Source organism: Caenorhabditis elegans, chromosome V (assembly GCF_000002985.6).
Source record: "Caenorhabditis elegans chromosome V".
In the NCBI taxonomy this organism is placed as follows: Eukaryota; Metazoa; Nematoda; class Chromadorea; order Rhabditida; family Rhabditidae; genus Caenorhabditis; species Caenorhabditis elegans.
This window is the reverse complement of record NC_003283.11, coordinates 20520303-20540231: the sequence shown is the minus strand read 5'-3', so window position 1 is coordinate 20540231 and position 19929 is coordinate 20520303. Positions and strand designations below refer to the sequence as shown.

The window sequence follows — 19929 nt, the reverse complement described above, 5'->3', positions numbered from 1 at the left end:
AAAATAAAAAAATGGCTCAAAAATTAGAAATCACCGGAAAACTGATTGTTTTGACCAAAAGCAAATACATAAAATATATCATTAAATCTCTCAAAAACTAATCAAAACTATAGCATTTATCACCTGATCAGAATATAGTTAATGGTGATTTGCTGTTTGAGATTGTTGTTTGAGGGTTCAGGAGTTGGGAGTATAAAAGGCTGCTGTCAGAAAATAGGCGATAGGTAGGCGTGTGAGTAGGCATGACAAATTTCAATTGATTATTTATTTCTTCAAATATTCTATATTAATTTTGAAATTGATAGTTTTTTGAACTTCTGAAAATTTTGAAATCCCAAAAAATGTCGAAATGCAGAGAAATGTTAAATTTCCTAAATTTTTTGAAACTCGGAAAATTTTAAAAAAAGTTCAGAAAATTATTCAAATTCCGAAACTTTTTTTGAATTCTACAAATAAAAAAAAAACTGCAACAAATTTTTTAAAAAATTCTTCTTAAAAATTTTGAAATTCTGAATATTTTCGAAATCCGAAAGGTTTATAGAGTTGCCTGCTCACCATGAAATTTAAAATTTGACCACCACTTTATCAGATTTTTTTTCCAATTTTCTAATTTTCGTTTGAACTCTTCGAGGACATAATTGTACATTTCTTACTTTTTTGTCAGAACTTTTTTCTAACATCTCCCAAAACTTCTAGCTTCCCCAACTTTTGATCCTAATTTCTCGTTTCTCCAAGTAATTTTCCTCAAGGCATCCGTATTTTCTACCCGATTTTGACCTACTTTTCTCCGGAGAAATTAGATTGTATAAGTGTCTGCGCATCTCTACCAACCATCTGCTTTTAACCTTTTCCCGTCATTTATATTTGTTCAAACACATACAATTCTTAGTTCAACCACCACCATTTCTCTCTTCTCCCTCTCTGCGCCATTTTTCAAAAGGGACGCCAATACATCTGCGTTTCTCTGGGTTTTAGTACTGTCTAGGTTGGTGTAAGGTCATCTTATGGCATTTTGGTGTAGTATTACGTGTCCATGATTTGATGAGAACTACTGCTCTCTCTTTTCCACACGCTCTCTCGCCATAGGCGTTTTGCATAGGCGTTAGATAGCGTGCGAGAAAAAGAGACGCAGGTGCTTTTTGCGCGTAAGATATGGCGATTTTTCTCACTCGAACATGGATACGTAATAGAAGAAATTTGAATTTTATTGCGTTTTTTGGCCAACATTTTTTTTCTAAGTTTTATTAGTTTTTTCAAATAATTTATAAAAAATAAATTCTAAATATTATCGAATTTCAAAAATTTTTCGAAGGTCTGTAATTTTTTTGGAAAATTCGGAACTTTTTTGGAAGTTTAGGATTTTCCAAAGAATTTAAAGGTGGTGGAGCCAAATTTTTTATTGCTTAAATTTGATTGAAAACACCGAATTTCACAATAAAACTTCTAGAAAAGTTCTCAAAAAAATTTATGGCGGCTCAAAAAATGACCTAAAATTAGTTAAAATTCGAAATTTGACCCTATTTGTCAATGCCGCAGCGGCTGGAAATTTTTTTTTTGAAATTACCGCTTAATTTTGAATATACTAAACAATTAGTTTCCAGCCGTTGCGATATTGACAAGTCGGTTAAATTTCGAATTTAAACTAATTTTAAATCATTTTTTGAGCCGCTGTAACGTTTTTTTGAGAAGTTTTCACGAACTTTCATTATGAAATTCGGTGGTTTCAGACAATTTTGAGTCTTACAAAGCAATTAAAAAAATGCGACTGCACCTCCTTTATTATCCAACAACTCTAAAAGTTTTCCAAAAAATTTTGAAAATTTTGGAAATTCTAGAAATAAAAAAATTTTGGAAATTAGGTAGTAAAGTCAGAATTTAACTGTTTTATCAATATTCTAAAATTATGGTTAAAGCTGTTTTTTTTTACTTTTTATCTCCCAATTCCAATCACTTTTTGACCTTTTCCTATCAACTTGTGATCTCATCGTGATTTGTGCTCTTTTGAAAAACTGACTAATTGTGCAAATAATCCTTGATTTTTTGCTATTTGTGTGTAATAAAAGAAATTATTTTCAGGGTGGAAAATACTATTTTTTGGAATTTTCCTATTTCTTACCATAATCAAATTGGCAAGCAGTATGGTGAGTTTAAAAAAGTTTTGATTTTTTTGTTAGAAATCTTTTTTTTTCAATTCTGAGAAATTCAGAGAATTTTTAGGAAGTGTTTATTTTTACAAATATAACAATTTACAAATCTGATTTTTTTAAAAATTAACTAAACATTCTTATTTTTAGCCCCGACCACCAGTTTTGCCGCCATGGGTTGCCACGTGGCTATTGGTATCCGGAGTCATCTGCCTAGTTGACGTCATCTACACAATGTTCCGCCCGTACACAAATGCTCCGGATGGTTTTGTGTCAAATACCTTGTTCTATGGATGTAAGTTGTTTAAGTTAAAATTATGAATGACGCCTGCCTAGGTGCCTACCGAAGTGCCTATTTCCATTGTGATTTTTTTTGAAATTTTTTCTAATATATTACCTAAAATTCCAACTTTTCCTATTTTTAAATTTTTGAAAAACAGGAGTGTTAGTTTCACACTCAAATTCTAATTTACAGCTCAATATTTTATTTAAAAAAACTTCAGGGAAGCTCTACTCATCTGTGGATATTCGATATGCTGATACCAAGGATGTGGTCACTTGCTCCACGGGAAGAGTTATGCTCATTGAAATTACTCTGAACTTTTTAGCTGTATATTTGGTAATGTTTTTTTTAGAAAAATAATTAAAAATTAACAATACAAATTTTTAAAAAATTGAAAAAAATCTGAAAACAATTTTAAAGAAACTCTAACATACTCGAGTTTTGAAATTTTTTTTAATTCTGAAAATTGTTATTCTCAAGCCTTGTTAGGAAAATTTTGAAACGTTTATGAAATTCTGAAATTTTCAATAATGTTGGAAGTATTTCTAAAATTTAATTTTTTTTAAATTCTAAAACTTTGATCATCTGGAAATTTATGAAACTCTAAAAATTACTATACTTCTAAAACTTTTGAAATTCTGAAAAAAAAATGAACAACTCATATTTTTACAATATTTAAAAGGGGTCCAGGCCATTTTTTAAAATTTCCCTCAAACTTCAGGCTCTGAAACGTTCCCGTCACGCCTTGCTCCTGGCTTTCACAACAAGTGCATTCGTATTCTGGAAGACATTCTGGTACCTTGTAATGTACATAAACCCACCACCAGGAACCCCATCATTCTTCACTGATAACTACGGATATTTGGGTATTACACTGATTTTCTGGATTCCAAACGGCGTTTGGGTTGTCATGCCATTTTTGGCAATGTGCTCACTGTGGAATAAACTCGCGTTGCCCGTCGAGTATCAAGAGCAGTGAGTTTTTTGAAATGAATCATAAAATGTAGTTTGTAGTCTTTTTGCCAAATAATCTCCTACCAAATGTTTTTTTTTAATTCTTCAAGTTTTAGAAAATCTGAATAATCTGATAAATTTTCGCAATTCCGAAAATTATAAAAAGCATTTGAAAACCTTTGAAATTCTGAATACAATTGAAATTCTAACAATTAAAAAACCATTCCTATTTCATGGAAGAACCTATTCAGTCAATTTTGAATTTAAAACTTTTTTTTAATTTTTCAGAGAAAACAACAATTACGAGAAGCCGCCCGGATTATCTACACTCTCCTCGCCATAATAATTTATTGCCTTTTTTTGAACGTTTTTTTTTTGAAGGTTCCAAAAAAAGTTATTTATTAAACGTGATATCCTTTTTTGAAAAATTTAATAATTTAATTTCAAAACTTTGAATTTGCTAAAGAAGTTAGCAATTCAAAAACGTGACCCACTGCTTCATATATTTTTCTTCAAAAAAAAAAGAGTTGCCAACAAAAAATCGATTATTACTTCGATTTCCTGTAGCCGAATTCCAACAAGAAACAAGCAGCAATTGTTGGGTTGTTTTGCGAAGATTTTCGAAAATGGATTATATTCAATTGATGTTCATCTCGATCACTTTTTCAATTGGATTTCTTATTATGGTGAGTTATTCGAGTCAAAATGTGCTTAAACTTTGGTCTAAATCAAAGCTCAGGTAAAGCCTAAGCCTGAGCTTGGGTCTGGTTCTGGGTCTGGGCCTAAGCCTAACCCTAACACTAAGCCAAAACCTAAGCCTAAACCTAAGCCTGCTAAGCCGGACTCTGCCTGAAATTGACTTTTCCAGATTTGTGCCGGCAAAAAGAAGCAAAAGTCAACAAAGCCTGTGGTTGAATCAACCTCGGCTTCAAGTTCTGTCAAAAATGGTGCCAATGCTGCTCCAGACTGCCCAGTTCCACCACCGGGGCTTAGATCAGTCGGCAAGGACACTCAGGACCCGAATATGCCGCCAAACAAGGAAGACAAGGTTACCAATTGCCCAACAAGAAAATTAAAACAAATCAAAGTCTGAATTTTCAGAAACCAGAGTCCAAAAAGTCAGCGGAAAAGCTTTCGAAAAAATCGGACAAAACCAAGAAAAAGACGACAGTATCGAGTGAGGATAAGCCTGAAAAACCGGAAAAATTGACCGAAGAGGAGAAGCCGAAGGAAAAGGAAAAAGCGAAGGAGAAGACTGTTCCAGTTCAATCGAAGCTTCGCGAGGGCGACAAGGTAAGCTGAGAATTTTTGGAAAATTGGGCTTATATGAGGTCGCCGCAACGACGCCGGCGCCGGACTCACTCATGCCGCATGTATCCGTATGTATAGTGCGGCGCGGAACTGGGAATGTGGCTACCGCTTTTTTTCAAATAACAATCTTTTCTCACTACATTGAGTACACACCAAACGACTCGTTTCATTTACTAGCGTGCTCATTTACTTGAAATCCCTAACAATGGCTCAATCCCTTTGACGCTCATTTACTAATGTTTTCGCCACAAAACGTCATAAAGGTTGGATGGTAAAATTGTAAACATACCAACTATGCTGATATATCAGCATACTTGGTACATCGTTAATGTTACTTACATCCATTTCTCTGTTAGTAAGGAGATGTTATCTGTTATCTGGCTTGCACAAAACAAATTGGACAAAAGAGAGATGTCCACAAAGCGACGCCGACTCCTAAAAAAATCAGGGAGACAATACCGCGGTCTGCGTATCTCCACAGGCTCACCTGCTAGATGGCAATCAACCAGCGTTCAAGTAAATGAAAACACTAGTAAATGAGGGCTTGCCTGAGCATAGTTTTCCGGTCAAATTAAACATCTTAAACCTTCATAACTTAGCGTTGAATTTTCAGAACGCGGTTGTCACAGATCCTATTGTCACACCTGAAACGGACGAGTACCCCACACTTGAAGAGGATGGCGATAAGAAGACGGAGAAAAAGACTTTCAAGAAGGATAAGACTGATAAAAAGAAGTAGACTAGTATGTGGAATAAATGATTTTTGATATTAAAAATAAAATTTCTTTGACGAAAAATGTTCTCCTCGACATTTTATTGGTTTTCAACTTTTTTCTATTTTCCGGCAAATTGGCAAATCTCGAAATTGCCGGAATTTGCTGGAATAACGGCAATTGCCGAAAATTTTCGGAAAATTGTTGTTTTGCACTTTTTTTTGTAAATTCCAGTTTCATTGGCAAACCGAAAAATCGGCAAACCGGAAAATTGCCGGAATTGAAAATTTTCGGCAATTAAACAAACCGGCTAATTGCCAAAATTGAACATTTCCGGCAAATCGGCAAACCGGCAATTTGCCGATTTGCCGAATTTGTCGACGAAAAAATTGCCGCTCGCCCCTGTTGTCGACCTACATAGGTCTGGATACCTACAAAGTTCCCACTAGTAGTACTAATAAAAGGGGAGGTAGAAGATGAGATTAACGATTTCCTGAATTCCATCTCAAGCTGTCTCGCGTTAATTATGCACCACACCCTACCCTTTTATTTCGTAATCTCTCCCTCCGAGCCACCCATCTTCACCAACAACTACTACCACCTGCCGTACGTTTCCATAACAACCTGGGCCTCACTCCTGTCAAACTCTTTTTCTCGGATTGCTCTCTCTCTCCCGCTTTTTGTGTTCTACTCAATTTTGAGAACACATTTATTTCGGAAAATAATATTTCTGAAGACATGCTCTAGAAGTTTTTGACGGCAGTAGTAGTAGTCGTATATTTCCTGTAAGTTTTTGAATTTGTATGTTTTTTTTTGTTGCTGGTTTCAAACAATTTTTGTTTTCAAACGTATTTATTTTAAAAATACGCATGTAAATTTCCTGCAAAATCTTTTTTGTCAAAAATTAAAAATTTATCTTCAAGATATATGTTTTGTATTGAAAAATTTGAATTCAAATTTCTCTTTGGAAAAATTTCAGCAAATTTGTGTTCCGTAGTGACGTTAAAAGTTGTTAAAATGCAAATTTTTTCAAAAAAATTTAAAATTTTCCATTTTAATTTCCTTCATACATTTTTTGGAAATTATTTGACTTTTGCGCCAAAATTTATTAGTATTATAGGCTTACAATTAGGATTAGGCTTAGGTTTTTCACCAGAGGAAATTATTGAAAAATAAAAAAAAACAACGTAGAACAAATTTCACCAAATTTTGAATCTTTGTTGAAACTACCACAATTTGAAATAAAACAAACTCATTAAAAAAATGGTTCCAGATTTCCCCATGGAAAATCCACAACTTTCGTATATTTCCTAGCATTTCCTTCCTAATATTCCACAAAATGGCTCCACCGAAAGATCCACCAGTGCTGAGGAATCTACAAGCCACAGCGGACTTGCTAGACGCTCTTCAAAATGTAAGTTCAGCTTCTCTTACAGTACCTCAAAAAATTCGTTCCAGGACCCATCATTACTCAACGATGAGGAGTTCATCAAGCGTCTCTCAATTTTGCGTCAAAAACACGAGGAGACCACCAACTTCCTTGCCAAGAAGCTCGGCGCCCCACCGTTGCCAACTATGATGACGTCATCAGAAATTACACAGCATAGGTCGAGCTATAAGGTGACAAAATCTTCGAGTTGTCATTTTCAAGATGAAGCTTCTCCTTCTGACTATCAAATGCCACGTCATCTAGATCTGAAACCGAGATCTTCAGAAGTGAGAGTCCCTGTTCGGGCCGCACCGGAGCCTCCGAGGGAGCAGTCTTGGAGTCAAACTGAGTATGCCACGTTGGCTCACAATCAAAGCCACGAGGCACTTTATGAGGATCCACGTCATCAGGTTCATGCTACATCATCCCATCAGAATCCACGTCATCAAAGCTCTCGGCACCACAATATCGAATCTACAGCACCATCACAGGTCTCTGTTACGTCATCAGTCCAAAGTGTAGCGGCTTTATCTGGCCAAAATCCTCGTCAGCAGGTTCATGCTACGCCATCCCATCAAATTCCACGTCATCAAAGCTCTAGAACCCACCAAAATTCACGTCAACAGGTTCCGAGTGCTACATCATCAACTCTCCAAAATCCACGTCATCGAACATCCAGCGCGTCACGTCATCATTCGACAAGAAATGCCACGTCAGCAACAGTCCGGCAAATTTTGGCAAACGCATCGACCCGGCACCTCAGCTCCGCACCACACATCGCCACTTCCGTCGCCATGCCATCAGGGTTACTGTTATCTTCTAGTAATACGAAACACGTGGCATCTTCTAAGTCAGAAAATCCACAATTTGCCACGTCATCACACGTTGTTGAGGAGAGTTTTTTAGAGGACGGAATGTCAACGACACGGGAAGTTCCAACAATTCGGGATGAAGTTGTAGCGGGCGACTTAAAGCTTTCTAAGAATCGATCCAAGTCTATGCATCAGCTATCAAAGTATACACCACAGGTTACCGTACCGAAGCCGTTTCAGTTGAGCTTGAGGTAAGTAGCTTACAAGGGAAGTATTTCAACTTAGTTGCGGACTTCTGGATGTAACCTAAACTATAATTTTTTTTCAGAAAATCCACTGGAAATACTTACGCAAAAAAGTTCATGAGCGGCCTAATTACGGAAAAGCAAAAACTTGAGGAGGACGCCAAGAAAGCATTGGAAAACACAAAATTTCGGGCAAAACCTGTCCCCAAATCAACATATCAGCCTACAAATACATTTGCGACGGAGCAAAAATACGTAGAAGCCATGAGGAAAAAGGTGGCGGCGAAGGCTCGGAGGAAGTTTGAAGTTCAGAATGAAATGGTCCGATCGAAGAGTGAAGGAAATTTGGGTATGGTTTTTACATTGAAACTAGGATTTCTTGCAAAGTTTTAGGAAAACTGTTTTTTTTGTTGGAATAAACCGGAAAAATTACTAGCTTTTCTCATAGTCAGCTATTTAAATTTTAAAGGAACATTATGAAATTGATTATTGCCTACCGCAAATTAAATGTTGAATTCAAATTCAAAAAAAAATACCATTCCAAATTTTTTTACAGCTTCAATAAAACCTCTCGGGTACGTACCTCCATCAACATATATCTCACCAATTCCAGTGAAACCAAATGCCAGAAGCCGCAGTGCAACTATGAGAGCGACTATTCTTATTCAAGAAGCTACTACTCCAAAGGGAATTAAGGTAAACAAAATTAGAAATTTTGAACAATTAATAATTTTATTTAGAAACAAAAATTAAAAAAATTTAATGTTTTGGTTTAGAAATTTAGTTTTGTTTCATCTATATTCATCTACAAATTCGTTGTCAGAATATTCAACATTCCAGAGCCACCGAGCCCAGTCAAACCTAACCCATCACCTACGTCACGGGCGGTGCACTATGGACGCCTCCGCCGTCTCACTACACCGGCGGACTTCGCCACCGGATTTTGAGAAAATCCATGCAAAAGTGAGTCTAAAAATTAGTTATTTAAAAAAAAGTTGAGTGAAATTTTAAATTTTGGTAAAGTTTCAGAAAACCCAAATAAGTAGTTCTTTTTTGTTATTTCGTTTTTTTTGGAGCATAAAAACTATGTATTTTGCAAATTCTATGGATGCATGCTAATTTTCTACGTGGCACGATATTGCCTGGTAGGCACGTATTGGGGCTCAGAGTAGGCGTAGGCCGCCTTGAAGACAAATAGGTGATTATATAATTTTTTTTCCAGATCACCGATAACTTTCGTAACACAAATTCAAAACCCTCCACTGTGCCGATACCTTTCAAATTCGCATCCAGAAGTAAATCAGCAACTTCGAGACACGGAAATTGTCAAGAACAGGCTCCAAAACCATTCAAAAAATCGACTGAAAACTTGCCGAAAACCTCGAAAAATCGAGTGCCCAGCACTCACGCAACACAACTTCGCGAGGAGCTCAACCGAGCAAAAATTGAGCTGAAAAAGTCTGAAAAATCGGGAAAAAACGGGAATTTCTGGGCTGAAGATAATAAGCAGAGGATTTCCTCGTTTTTGGGAGCACGGAGCAAAACTGAGGAGGATATTGCGATGAGGACAAAGCAGAAACTGTAAGACTTGTTATTTTTAAAAAATATTATCAAAATTTGAAAATCGTTGAGGTTTGTCAAATTCAGCAAAAAAAACATTTTTCCAGAAAACGGGCAGACGCATAACCGGTCACTCCCTCAAAATGGTTTGAATTTCAAAAAAAAAAGAGAGAGACACAGACAGCGTGTCGCTCTGCCTGTCTGCGTCTCTTTTTCTCATGTTCTTTTTTTTTAATGTTAAAACAGTTTCCTGATTTTCAGGCAACAACAGCAGGAAACAACTCAAGAATACATGAGGCAGCTGGCCGAGATGAAGCAGAGGTTAGTTTGATAATTTTCGGAAGTTTTGAAAACCTTCCAAAAATTTCAGAGTGCTCAACGGCCCGCTAATCATGGAAAAACAGACGGCCCTGGCGCAGGAGCACCGTCTAAAACGAAAATTTGAGGAACGCATGAAAAGCGCCAAGGGGCGAGGTATAGAAAGGGTCCAAAGCCAGGAAAAGCAGCAATCAATCGGGAGAAGAAGCTCAGAAGTTAGTGGAAGTGGAACTTTTGTGGTTGACAAGGGTTATGAAGAGAGTTTTGAGTCGGAAGACAAGTCTGAAAAGTCTGGAAGTTCCACGCCATCTGAGTCTGGAAGTGGTTCTGAATCCGAGAATGAATCCAGGTCATCAAGAAGCTCAAAGCCAAAAAGTTCAAAATCAACGTCTTCAAAATCTTCAAGCTCACGATCCACTTCATCTTCCTCGGAAGCTTAAATGCTTGTTATTTTCTTTCAATTGACTAGGCTTTTAGCAGTTTTTATTTCAAAGAGTTTCAGCATTTTCCAAAAAATCGAAATTTTGTAAGACTTTTTTTCCGTTTGACCGCTCCTTTTTTGGTTCTTAACTCAAATTAGGTGCTTTTTTTTAATTTCTTGGGTAAAATTTTCGAAATTTGTTTTTTAATATAAAATGATTTATTGTAAAATGCTGGAGTTTCAGTTTTTCTTGAGTAATTTTAAGATGTGATTTCTTTGCGATTTATGAACAAATTGGTGATTTTTATTCAGTTTTATTTTTTAATAAATTCTCCATAAAATTAAAGTTCATTTTTGAAGTCCACCAAAATTGTTTACAATTTTTTAATTCATAATTTTAAAAAATGTTGAATTTCACGCCAGATCTCGAAGAATTAATGATATTAAACTTTTATAGAAGTTACGATTAATTTGATTCAAACATTATGTGAAGTGGAAACTATAAAGAAACTATGTATCAAATTATATATATGAAATTAATATTAAATTCTTATTTTTAAACGTTTTAAATGAAAGATTGACAAAAATTAATTGGAAAAATCATGACTGGAAAATAAGTTGATCCCTCTGGCAAATCACGCCGGCAATGTAGGTTGGCAAAAGTTCGCAGATGAACACTTTTTCCGGAATGTCAGTGTCGAACATTTGTAATTCCTTGTCTGGGAACTCACTGAAAATTTGATATCAATGATTTTATTTTAAAGCCAAAAAGATTCACTAACGAAATGTCGTATTCCCAGTCGGGAACATGCTGGAACTTCCTGAATTGCGGCTGCACATCATATAGCTGCATAATTCCATCGATGTCCATTTCCACAATTGTTCTAAATTTAAAGACGCTTCCAACTGGCTTCCAACCATGAGCTTTATAATGCTGTAAAACAATAAATAATGCTTTCTCACAGGTCGATCTGAAAGTTTTTCAGTCCATTTCTTTCCAAAATATGTGGTAAAGCAAATAAGTTTTAGTCATTTTTTTGCAAAGTCTCTGACGAGCCAAACTCGTGAGCTGAGATACTTTCCTTGGAATACAATAAACTTTCTTACCTTGAGCTGTGACCAAGCAAAACCTGGTGAACAACCGCGAAACAAATATTGATCTGATATAAACGGTGTCGTCCATTTTAGGTGGAGTTCATACAACTTTGGCACAGTCGATATAATCGTTTGGTCCGGCACACCTTGGAACGCCAATTTATAAATTTTGATGTAGTCTTCCTCTCGAAGATTTCTTAGAAATAGCTGGCTTGGGTGGTTATTTCTAAAAATAGTCATAAGCTTTGCAACTCTCCGCCATGAGAACTTCCGCTCTTCACTGCAATCCAGGTGAACTTCCTTCACCCAGATCTTGATTTCTCGTTTCTGAATTTCAGCAACCAGAAGATCAAAAATTGATCGATTTGTGGATTGATAGAAAAGCTGAAGATCCAGTCGTTGAACGGTGGAGTTTTTGTTTTCAAAAACTCGGCAGAAATTTTGAATTGAAAACTTCTCGAATCCAAATCTACTGTTAGTTCTTAGGTCGACAATGTTTTTGAATGGAATTTTATCCACCGCCAAGCTGATGTAGTGTTGTCTGAATGCTTCATCAGATTCTGAAAACACTTTTTAAAAAATAATGTACAGCGTTCAAAGCCTACTTACAACAAATTCCAGGTTATCGAGGTGAGTTGGCAGTTTATCGACGAGCCTCATTTCTTGAGATGCACACAGACGAGTGTTATATCTGGAAAATAAAAAATTTGCGGGCAAGATGAAACAACTAGTTATCAAAGAATTAGGCATGAAGGTAGGCTAGGTAGGCATCGAATTTCAAAATGATACTGCACAAAAAATTTCCAAATATTTTTTATGGTGGGTCGAAATTGCGAAAGAGCCAAACTTTGCTAAAATCTGAAATTATGCCCATTTTTCTTTGTCGCAGCCAATGGAGTTTTGAAAACATTTTAGGCATTTTTTGTGAAGTCTCACTATGAACTTTTGTGATTGTGGACCTGTTTTAGTCTATTTCAACATATAAAAAATACCTGTCAGCAAATCCCATGTTTTTTATAACTTCTCTTTTGAGTTCTTCAGGCAATCTTGGCCAGTATTCGAAGGATTCCATGACGTTATTATTTAGACGGATGAATTGAAAAAAATTTGAGCACGCAGACAAAAAACTGAAAATTATGCCCTTCTACTTCAGTTTCGTGTGTGAGTTATCTCACGCCCTTTTGTTCTCCTAGCAACCTCATCTGTCCAGTGTTGTTTTAATTTCTCAGTTATCTCTGCGTCTTTCATCTAATATATTCATTGAAGTTCGAAAAAGGAGTTGTGTAGTATGTGAAAAAAATAAATAAATTTTTGGATGTTTCAGATGTTTCCTTGACAACCCGTGATGCTTGAGCCCAAAGCTGGAGATGCCTCCTCCTAGTTCCAGTAATTGCAGGAAAGGCATCGGAGAACCTTCGTAGTAGAAAAAATTACAGAGTTCGTCATAACAGAGGCCTCACCAAGAAAGCACCCTTTCTTAGACTAGTCTAGTTCCAAAAATTCCAGTTAAAGTATTTAATTTACAGTAAACTCCCTGTATACACGTGGTGTCCGAGTGTTCCATTTCGGTTTGATCTATTTAGATCTACAAAAATTGCAGGAATTGGGACGCAGAGTTCTCAACTTTCACATGGTGCTTACGTCACATTTTTTTGGGAAAAAATTGCCGCATTTTTTGTAGATCAAATCGTAGTGGGACATCCAGGCATGACATATGTATTCCGGTTAATTTCAGGGTTTGATGATGCCGTTTTTCAATTAGCTCATTTCACTCTTTCCCTCTGAAGCTAGATCCCCAAATAATACCATGGTAACCAAAACGATGATAATATTGGCAACACAAGAATATTGCGCACCTCTGAGTATGTTATACTATGTCCGTAATATCTGCGTCTGGCCAGGGAAACCTATTAATTTGGCCAACATTTTGAAGACTCAGAGACCCATCAGTGCATCGTTGGGCAGCAAAGCAAAGAGCTAATCTGCTGAGTTTGCTTAATGTAGTCATAGAGAATAAGATTTGTTCCTCATAAGATTTTCATTAATTTAAACAAAAATTTGGGAAGCAACCCCCCTTAGCTTTAGGAAAGAAAGACTACTTGAAAAAACTTTTTAATACAATTTGAATCACATTTATTATCAATTAACAGATAAAAAATGAAAAATGAGATCACACATCTTAAAAGGATAAAAAACAAAACATTTAAAATCAAGATCGAAGTGATAAGCCTTGGAACATAATGCGTTTTCCATTTTCTTGAATACTACCATTATACGAATCAATTAGAGTTTCTGAAATCAAGAAAATTACACAGTTGTTAAAATTACCAAGTTGGATTAACTCATGAAATTGATTTAAAAAAGAAGTTATCAAAACGAAAAATCCCTTACCTTCACTCCTAAAACTGCTTTTAAAATCAAAACCTTGAAATAACAGATAAAAATTGATAGCATACACGAAAATCATCAAAACTGCACCGATGTTAACTGACATTTTCCAAATCTCCAACACTTGGCTTCGTTTTAATATATATTCACCACCCTGAGCACTAATAGGACACGCCTACTTTTTCCAATTTCCTTTTCCTAGGTTTGGGGTTACGAAATATATGTAAGTACACTTTATTTTATGTTTGTAGTGAATTCCTAAACAAGTGAGTCACCTGGAAAGAGCCTTATCGGTGATAAGGAAATTGTGATGTGATTTTAATGTCTGGAGTTTTGTCTTGATAAGAAATGATTATTGTTAAGGTGATCAGGAAACACGAATATGATTCATAATTAATAAATATAAATCGCGGAAAAACAGAGTCGTTTTAGAGTTACATAGCAAATAGAGTGTTTACTAATTCTTGAAATTTCTGAATTTGATGGTTTTCTGTGGACCAATACTTTATTTTAAACCTTATCAATGAGCATTTTAGGTATGTTGTGTTTTTTGCCGTTCTTTTTTTTCAAATAAATGCCAGAGAAGCCTGACAGCATAAATCAGCAAAATTAATTAACAAAATTAATTGGAATGCAACGCCAAAAACATTCTCATTTCATTTCAACTTCCCTTTGCTAATTTCACTTGTCGAATGTGTAGCAAAACTCCAATATTATCTGATAAAGACACATATCATGCAAATGCTCTTCACATCCTTACCTCGTTCGAGGTTCCTATTCATATCTTCGGTGCTTATATTATCATAGCAAAGACTCCAAACAATATGAAAAATGTAAGAACGAATATGCTGGTTCTTCACTTGGCGGGTGCCTTATTAGACATTTATATGAGTTGCCTAGAAATTCCAGTATTCCTTTTACCTGCCTGCGCCGTATATCCACTTGGAGTACTAACGATGCTTGGGGTTTCAACTGTTTTTCAAGCCTACGTAGGGGTTTCCCTTATTGGAGGTATGGTTTATTCTGGTTGTGTAAACAGAAAACCATTTTTTAAAAATTAAAATTCAGTGATTGGAATGGCGATTCTTATGTTCTTCGAGGAGCGATATCACAAGTTAATCAGAAATCCAGGTGTAGATAGAAAACGTGGCTGGAAGTACGTTGTATACATTGCTATTCACTATATTATTTCAATAACGTTCATTCTACCTTGCTTTTTAAATATTCCCGATCAAAATCTTGGAAAACTAATGATTATGGAGGTTAGTTTAGTCCTCTAGCATTGAAATCTTTGGACCCAATTAAACAATTAGGTATTGAGTTTCAGACAAATCCCTGCATTCCAGAAGAAAAAATAAATCATCCCGATTTTTTTCTATTAATCACTGAATCTGGTCCGCTCTACTTGAGCCTCGGAATCGCGGCTCTTGTTATTCTCCCACAGGGCGCATTTTTCATCTTAAGTATATTTTGGTATCTTTTCACGCTGAAATCAAAATCGCGAGCCACAACTCGTCTGCAAAAACAGTTGTTCTTCGCAATGTGCTTACAAGTAGCCATTCCAATTTCCGCTATTTGTATTCCAGCCGGTTATTGCGTTGTAGTTGTTGTCGTCGGTTATTACAATCAAGGTAAGCCTCGTAAAGTTTGCAGAGTAATGAAGCCTTTTAGAAGCCAATAATCTTGCTGTATTTACAATGGCACTTCATGGAGGTCTATCAACGTTTGTTATGCTGACCGTGCACGCACCTTATCGAAATGCGACTTTGGAAGTATTTGGAATTAGTTTCAAACGAGTCGTACAGAAACCTAATCAAGTTTGGAACAAATCAGTCAATGAAACAGGAGTAGTACCGTAGTACACAAGTACCCTAGTACCCCAGTACCCCAGTACCCCAGTACCCCAGTACAATAGTCCCCTAGTATCCCATTACCCTAGTACCCTAGTACTCTACATAGTACCCTAGTACCCAAGTACCCTAGTACCCTAGTACCCGTTACGCACATCTTGTGCCTGGTGTCCGACAAGCAGTTAAAAACTATTCTGTGATATAAAATAATTCATTGATAACAATTTGTGCTTATAATTAAAATTTACTAAAATTTCGTTCGAAACGTTTCCCAAATATGATCCCGGCTGCAAATTGATCCAGTCACATCAAATATGCTGATTGAGACAACGAGAATATTGTTGGAGTCCTCTACATCGAAGAACTGCACGTGATAAGTGTAGGCTGGGTAGCTGAAGTAGAAATATTTATATTTAGTTTCAATGGGAAACTATCGAAAATGTTCCTCTAAAACTCACCTCAATTGTAATGCGGCAATTGTAGGAGGCTGATGCTTTGGCTGAACATCGAATTGGCGCAAAACTTGCAAGTGATCAATGATTACAGCAACCTCAATGTTGAAAAACGAGCCAATGGGTAGGTTGGGTCTCGAGCGGAAGTTCTAAAAATTTGATGTGATGACTATGTATGTAGATTGAGAATAAAGTTGGTACAGCACCGAGCGACCCACGATTTAATCTTTATTGTTGTAAAAGAAGTATTAGGCAAGGGTTCAAATTAACTATGGGCTACGGCCTACTTGTTCGGACAAGTGCCTAAATGCGGATCTCTACGTGGACCTGGTAAGGTTTGGACAGCTACCTTCTTGTCTCACCTTGATCACTTTCCAAGCATCTTCCGGTACCAGCTGATGCACTGTGAGCATGTATTTCTCCACGTGGCTCAGCATGGCATAGTCCACTACGACAGTTTGATCTACCCCAGGCGTGTACCCCCTCGGATTCTTCTTGGCGTGAAGATCCAAGGATTTAGCTCTCTTGAAATGATCGGTAATTTTCAGTTTGTCAAAAACCTTCCCACTCAGCGATTTCATTGTGATTTTTTCTAGGTATTCCATTTCGAAGCGGCTTAGGAGCTTTTGAATCCATTTCGACGTAGATTCATTGCAGTCTATTGCGATTTCTCGAGCTTTGATAATAATTTCGGATTTTTCAAGTTCTGAAATCAAAAGTGGCATAATTGAACGATGAGTCGATCGGAATGGGAATTCGAACACAACTCGTTTTGCATTTGAGTTTTTGTTACGGAAAATTCGACAGAAAGTCTCAACTGCCCCGACTCCAACGGCCATCCTAGTTTCTTGATTGAAATTTTTAAGTTTTTTGTTAGGAATATTGTCAATGTCCAGGAAGATATAATATTTCTTATTGGTTGGGTCGGATCCTGAATGAATGTTTTTTTCTCCAAAAATTGTAGAAGGACACGAACCTTCAAGAAAATTGATACTGTTCAAGTTTTCTGGAATTTTGTCAGCCAAAATCATTTCTGTGCGTGAACATTGACGGATGATGCTTCTGGAAATTATTGGTGTTTTTTGGTTTGCACGTTTTTTTGAGAGAGCTCATTCTAAAATTATAGTCTGAAATACAGAAAACATTTTTGAAAATACTTTTTCACTGAAACAAGAGAAACTCTAGTTTTTTTTTTGAAAGAAAATGTTTCGACGGGAACTTCAAATTTTCTAAAAAATGTTTGGCGGGATATTCTATTTTTCAACCAAAAGTTTTCAGATACATAGAAAAAATAAAAATTTTCAAAGGGCTTTCAGAATTTTGTCTAACCTAGACAGTTTCCAAATCAACAAAAATTTGCAAAAACTCCGCTCGACTTTTTTTCAGGACCAAAATGCTCCACCGCAGCTGATTTTTTTTGTTGAGAGTTTATTTTAAAGGTTTTCTTTAAACTTCATTATTAGAACAGTCAGAAAATTTTTTCGTACCTATCTTCAAAATCCAGCTGTTTCAGTACTTCTCTCATAATATCCTCAGGCAATTTTTGCCATTGACTGAATTTTCTGTTTTTGAGATTTTTCTTTTTGCTCATTTTGTCGCATTTTGTGTGCAAAGGTAAATCCGGTTTGTTCTTCATAGCCAATTCTTGAGAATCTGAAATAAAAAGAAAAATATTGAGAAATATTGCAAAATTTGCATTAAAACGAAAGCGATGATTCAATTCAAAAAAACACGTCAATTTTTCAGCAAAAAAAAATGAAAAAAGTCAAAACCATAAAATATTTGTCACATTCGAGGCAGGCAAGGAAAACGAGAGGGTTAGAGAAATAGACAAAAAAGAAAACATATTGCGAAATAATGCAAATGTGAAAAATAATGGTTCTGTATCGTTTTTTTTTTCTTGGCAAGAATTATTGGATTTTATTTTGTACAGCAATTTATTAGAAAATGAGAAATTTCGAAAAATGGCCTGAACTGCCGGAGGACATGAAGTTGGAAGTAATGAAATATTTGACTTTTGGAGAGAGGTTAGTTTAATTTTAAGCATTGGAAAATTAAAATAACTTTCGGAAGAAATTCGATTGCGGTGAGAATTCAAAACTAAAAAACTTAGAATTAAAGTACGTATTTTTAGAAAATTCTGAAAAGTGCTTAAAAAATCTTTCTTGAAAAATTTTGGTTTTTTACCGATTTACTAGAATCATGAGGTAGTTTCAAAAAATTATAACTGGTTCATTTTATATTTTCTGAAAATTGAAAATTCTTCCTGCCACAATTTTCAAAAATGTTTCAATTAAAGTTTTGCACCAAATTTTTTTAGACTCTGAAAATTTAAAACATCACACTAATAGTACGTTTTTTTTTTGAAAAAGTAAAACATTGGGGTTCAATAAATAAGTGAGAAAGGGAGAAAAGTGTGAAAACTTTTAGGCGGTTGGCGATACAAAGAGTGACTGTTGCCACACAGGGCTCACTCGTAACAATACGGGAAAAGGTGAGATGATACATGAGCAGGTGGACTATGGGTAAATGGTAGGACACAACTAGATCAATATGTCAAACCTGTCAAAAATAACTAGTTTATTTTCTGAAAACAATTGTATTACCTGCCAAAATTTTATCACAAAATTTCAATTTTGCACTAAAAAAATTCTAGCAAAAAAATTTCTCACTATCAGAAATTCGGAGTTTCCCAAAATTTGAGTTTCTAAGGTTTTTTGTCCAAAAAAATTTTTTTGACGTCGTAGACTACAAACTACAAAGTTAACAGTTATAATTTACATGCATAGATGCAAAATTCGACAATGCGCAAAAATGGAAATGAGATTAGCAGACAAAATTCCAAATTCGTTTGACTACGTGGAGCTTAAAAAAAGTAGGTTTTATTCTAAAATTTGTGTATTTCTATTTTTCTCCAGAATTGGAAGTCTGCCTACAAATCAATACTATCCCTATAGAAAGTCTCACATTTCACGGAACACGGGCGGTTCACGAACTTTGTCGAATTTTCGAAAATCCAAGCACAACTGCCAAAAAAGTGATTATTTATATGCCTGAAACTCCCGAACAAGTGTTTTCAACTTTAATCTCGGAATTTGAAACTCGAGAAGTAAAAATTAAGGGGAAAGAGATAATGTTTCGAAAAAATGCTGAAAATTCCAGTTGGGCTGCGCAAATTTTGGCACTTTTCAAGGAAGGTTATCTGGAGAAAATCTACGTGGATTGTGTAACCGGTGCCATTTTTGAGAAATTAGTTGAACTGGAGCAATTCAAAATGTGCAAGTACATAAAATTGGAAGCAAGGGTTCTGTCGGAGCAACAACTATTAAAATTCGATTCATCTTTCAAAGTTAACTATGATTTCCTGCAACATGCCGAACGGTTAGAGTTGTCGCTTTGTGATTTGGAGCCCGAGGATGCTTGGGAAATTATAAAGGTTAAAACAGGAGACCACTCAAACCACTCAATAAAATTCTTGAATATTTTCAGAATTTCCGCTCGAGACCACAACTTCCTATTAACTCGTTTTTCAAAATTTTCGTGGATAATTATGTAAAGAGTGGGAAAATTGTTCGCTTGTTTGATGTTCAGCCAAAAAACGAGGAAGAGATTGCAGAAATTACTTGGTGAGGTTTAAACCTTTTTCTTAATTTTTTTCACTTTTTTCGAGATAACTTTCAATTAGCGAAGCTTAAAAGTTATTTTGAGTGTTAAATAAATCTCACTAACCCAATTTTTTGTCAGCTTTGAACACGTTCAACTCTTCGACATGGAAGATCGGAACAAACTTCTGGTGGTTGGTATGTGGCGCCGTGTTCTATATGGATCCATCTGCCGTCGTGATTGTATTTTGAAGGATTTTGACCGTAACCGTTAATTGTACTTCTTTACTAACAACACGTTTTCAAAGTCCTTGCTCAATGTCGGCTGCTGATTTATAGAAATATCCCCATT

The 19929-nt window shown here is 35.7% G+C and overlaps 8 protein-coding genes across 11 annotated transcripts; 5 read left to right on the top strand and 3 right to left on the bottom strand.

The window, feature by feature from the left end:
• Nucleotides 1–2076: 2076 nt before the first annotated feature.
• On the top strand, nucleotides 2077–3802 carry Y38H6C.16 (EXPERA domain-containing protein). Its single transcript, NM_001383510.2, has 5 exons — nucleotides 2077–2141; nucleotides 2295–2439; nucleotides 2648–2763; nucleotides 3149–3402; nucleotides 3670–3802. The coding sequence occupies exons 1-5, from the start codon at nucleotides 2139–2141 to the stop codon at nucleotides 3722–3724; spliced, it is 573 nt and encodes a 190-aa protein (NP_001369808.1). The 5' UTR covers nucleotides 2077–2138; the 3' UTR covers nucleotides 3725–3802.
• A 121-nt stretch (nucleotides 3803–3923) lies between these two features.
• On the top strand, nucleotides 3924–5486 carry Y38H6C.15 (uncharacterized protein). The gene is made up of 4 exons (NM_075557.2): nucleotides 3924–4067; nucleotides 4250–4429; nucleotides 4483–4674; nucleotides 5306–5486. The coding sequence occupies exons 1-4, from the start codon at nucleotides 4008–4010 to the stop codon at nucleotides 5429–5431; spliced, it is 558 nt and encodes a 185-aa protein (NP_507958.1). The 5' UTR covers nucleotides 3924–4007; the 3' UTR covers nucleotides 5432–5486.
• A 573-nt stretch (nucleotides 5487–6059) lies between these two features.
• Nucleotides 6060–10536, top strand: famh-161 (Protein fam-161). The gene is made up of 9 exons (NM_075556.6): nucleotides 6060–6190; nucleotides 6679–6819; nucleotides 6864–7897; nucleotides 7975–8240; nucleotides 8448–8587; nucleotides 8732–8854; nucleotides 9114–9472; nucleotides 9713–9772; nucleotides 9822–10536. The coding sequence occupies exons 2-9, from the start codon at nucleotides 6745–6747 to the stop codon at nucleotides 10207–10209; spliced, it is 2445 nt and encodes an 814-aa protein (NP_507957.1). The 5' UTR covers nucleotides 6060–6190; nucleotides 6679–6744; the 3' UTR covers nucleotides 10210–10536.
• A 435-nt stretch (nucleotides 10537–10971) lies between these two features.
• Y38H6C.13 (F-box domain-containing protein) lies at nucleotides 10972–12439 on the bottom strand. The gene is made up of 4 exons (NM_075555.3): nucleotides 12278–12439; nucleotides 11895–11976; nucleotides 11298–11845; nucleotides 10972–11124 (listed from the first exon to the last, which is right to left on the bottom strand). The coding sequence occupies exons 1-3, from the start codon at nucleotides 12355–12357 to the stop codon at nucleotides 11768–11770; spliced, it is 240 nt and encodes a 79-aa protein (NP_507956.2). The 5' UTR covers nucleotides 12358–12439; the 3' UTR covers nucleotides 10972–11124; nucleotides 11298–11767.
• Nucleotides 12440–13394: 955 nt separating this feature from the next.
• Y38H6C.24 (Transposase) lies at nucleotides 13395–13797 on the bottom strand. Its single transcript, NM_001269998.3, has 2 exons — nucleotides 13677–13797; nucleotides 13395–13577 (listed from the first exon to the last, which is right to left on the bottom strand). The coding sequence occupies exons 1-2, from the start codon at nucleotides 13777–13779 to the stop codon at nucleotides 13495–13497; spliced, it is 186 nt and encodes a 61-aa protein (NP_001256927.1). The 5' UTR covers nucleotides 13780–13797; the 3' UTR covers nucleotides 13395–13494.
• A 568-nt stretch (nucleotides 13798–14365) lies between these two features.
• Nucleotides 14366–15532, top strand: srh-166 (Serpentine Receptor, class H; the record flags this gene model as incomplete). Its single annotated transcript, NM_075554.1, has 4 exons — nucleotides 14366–14684; nucleotides 14742–14935; nucleotides 15001–15304; nucleotides 15345–15532. The coding sequence occupies 4 exons, from the start codon at nucleotides 14366–14368 to the stop codon at nucleotides 15530–15532; spliced, it is 1005 nt and encodes a 334-aa protein (NP_507955.1).
• A 187-nt stretch (nucleotides 15533–15719) lies between these two features.
• On the bottom strand, nucleotides 15720–17634 carry fbxa-150 (F-box domain-containing protein). The gene is made up of 5 exons (NM_075553.2): nucleotides 17463–17634; nucleotides 16952–17037; nucleotides 16338–16906; nucleotides 15982–16124; nucleotides 15720–15915 (listed from the first exon to the last, which is right to left on the bottom strand). The coding sequence occupies exons 1-5, from the start codon at nucleotides 17609–17611 to the stop codon at nucleotides 15771–15773; spliced, it is 1092 nt and encodes a 363-aa protein (NP_507954.1). The 5' UTR covers nucleotides 17612–17634; the 3' UTR covers nucleotides 15720–15770.
• A 327-nt stretch (nucleotides 17635–17961) lies between these two features.
• Y38H6C.9 (DUF38 domain-containing protein) lies at nucleotides 17962–19852 on the top strand (the record flags this gene model as incomplete). 4 transcript variants are annotated; one of them, NR_070291.1, is made up of 6 exons in its annotated part: nucleotides 17962–18002; nucleotides 18406–18469; nucleotides 18765–18850; nucleotides 18894–19411; nucleotides 19465–19601; nucleotides 19720–19852. NR_070291.1 is itself a non-coding variant. In NM_001269997.3 (5 exons), the coding sequence occupies 5 exons, from the start codon at nucleotides 17962–17964 to the stop codon at nucleotides 19850–19852; spliced, it is 915 nt and encodes a 304-aa protein (NP_001256926.1). The 4 variants fall into 4 exon arrangements, 1 of the variants encoding a protein (NP_001256926.1); NR_070289.1 differs by lacking the exons at nucleotides 18406–18469; nucleotides 18765–18850 and having other exon boundaries at nucleotides 18894–19084; nucleotides 19138–19411; NM_001269997.3 differs by lacking the exon at nucleotides 18406–18469.
• Nucleotides 19853–19929: the final 77 nt, after the last annotated feature.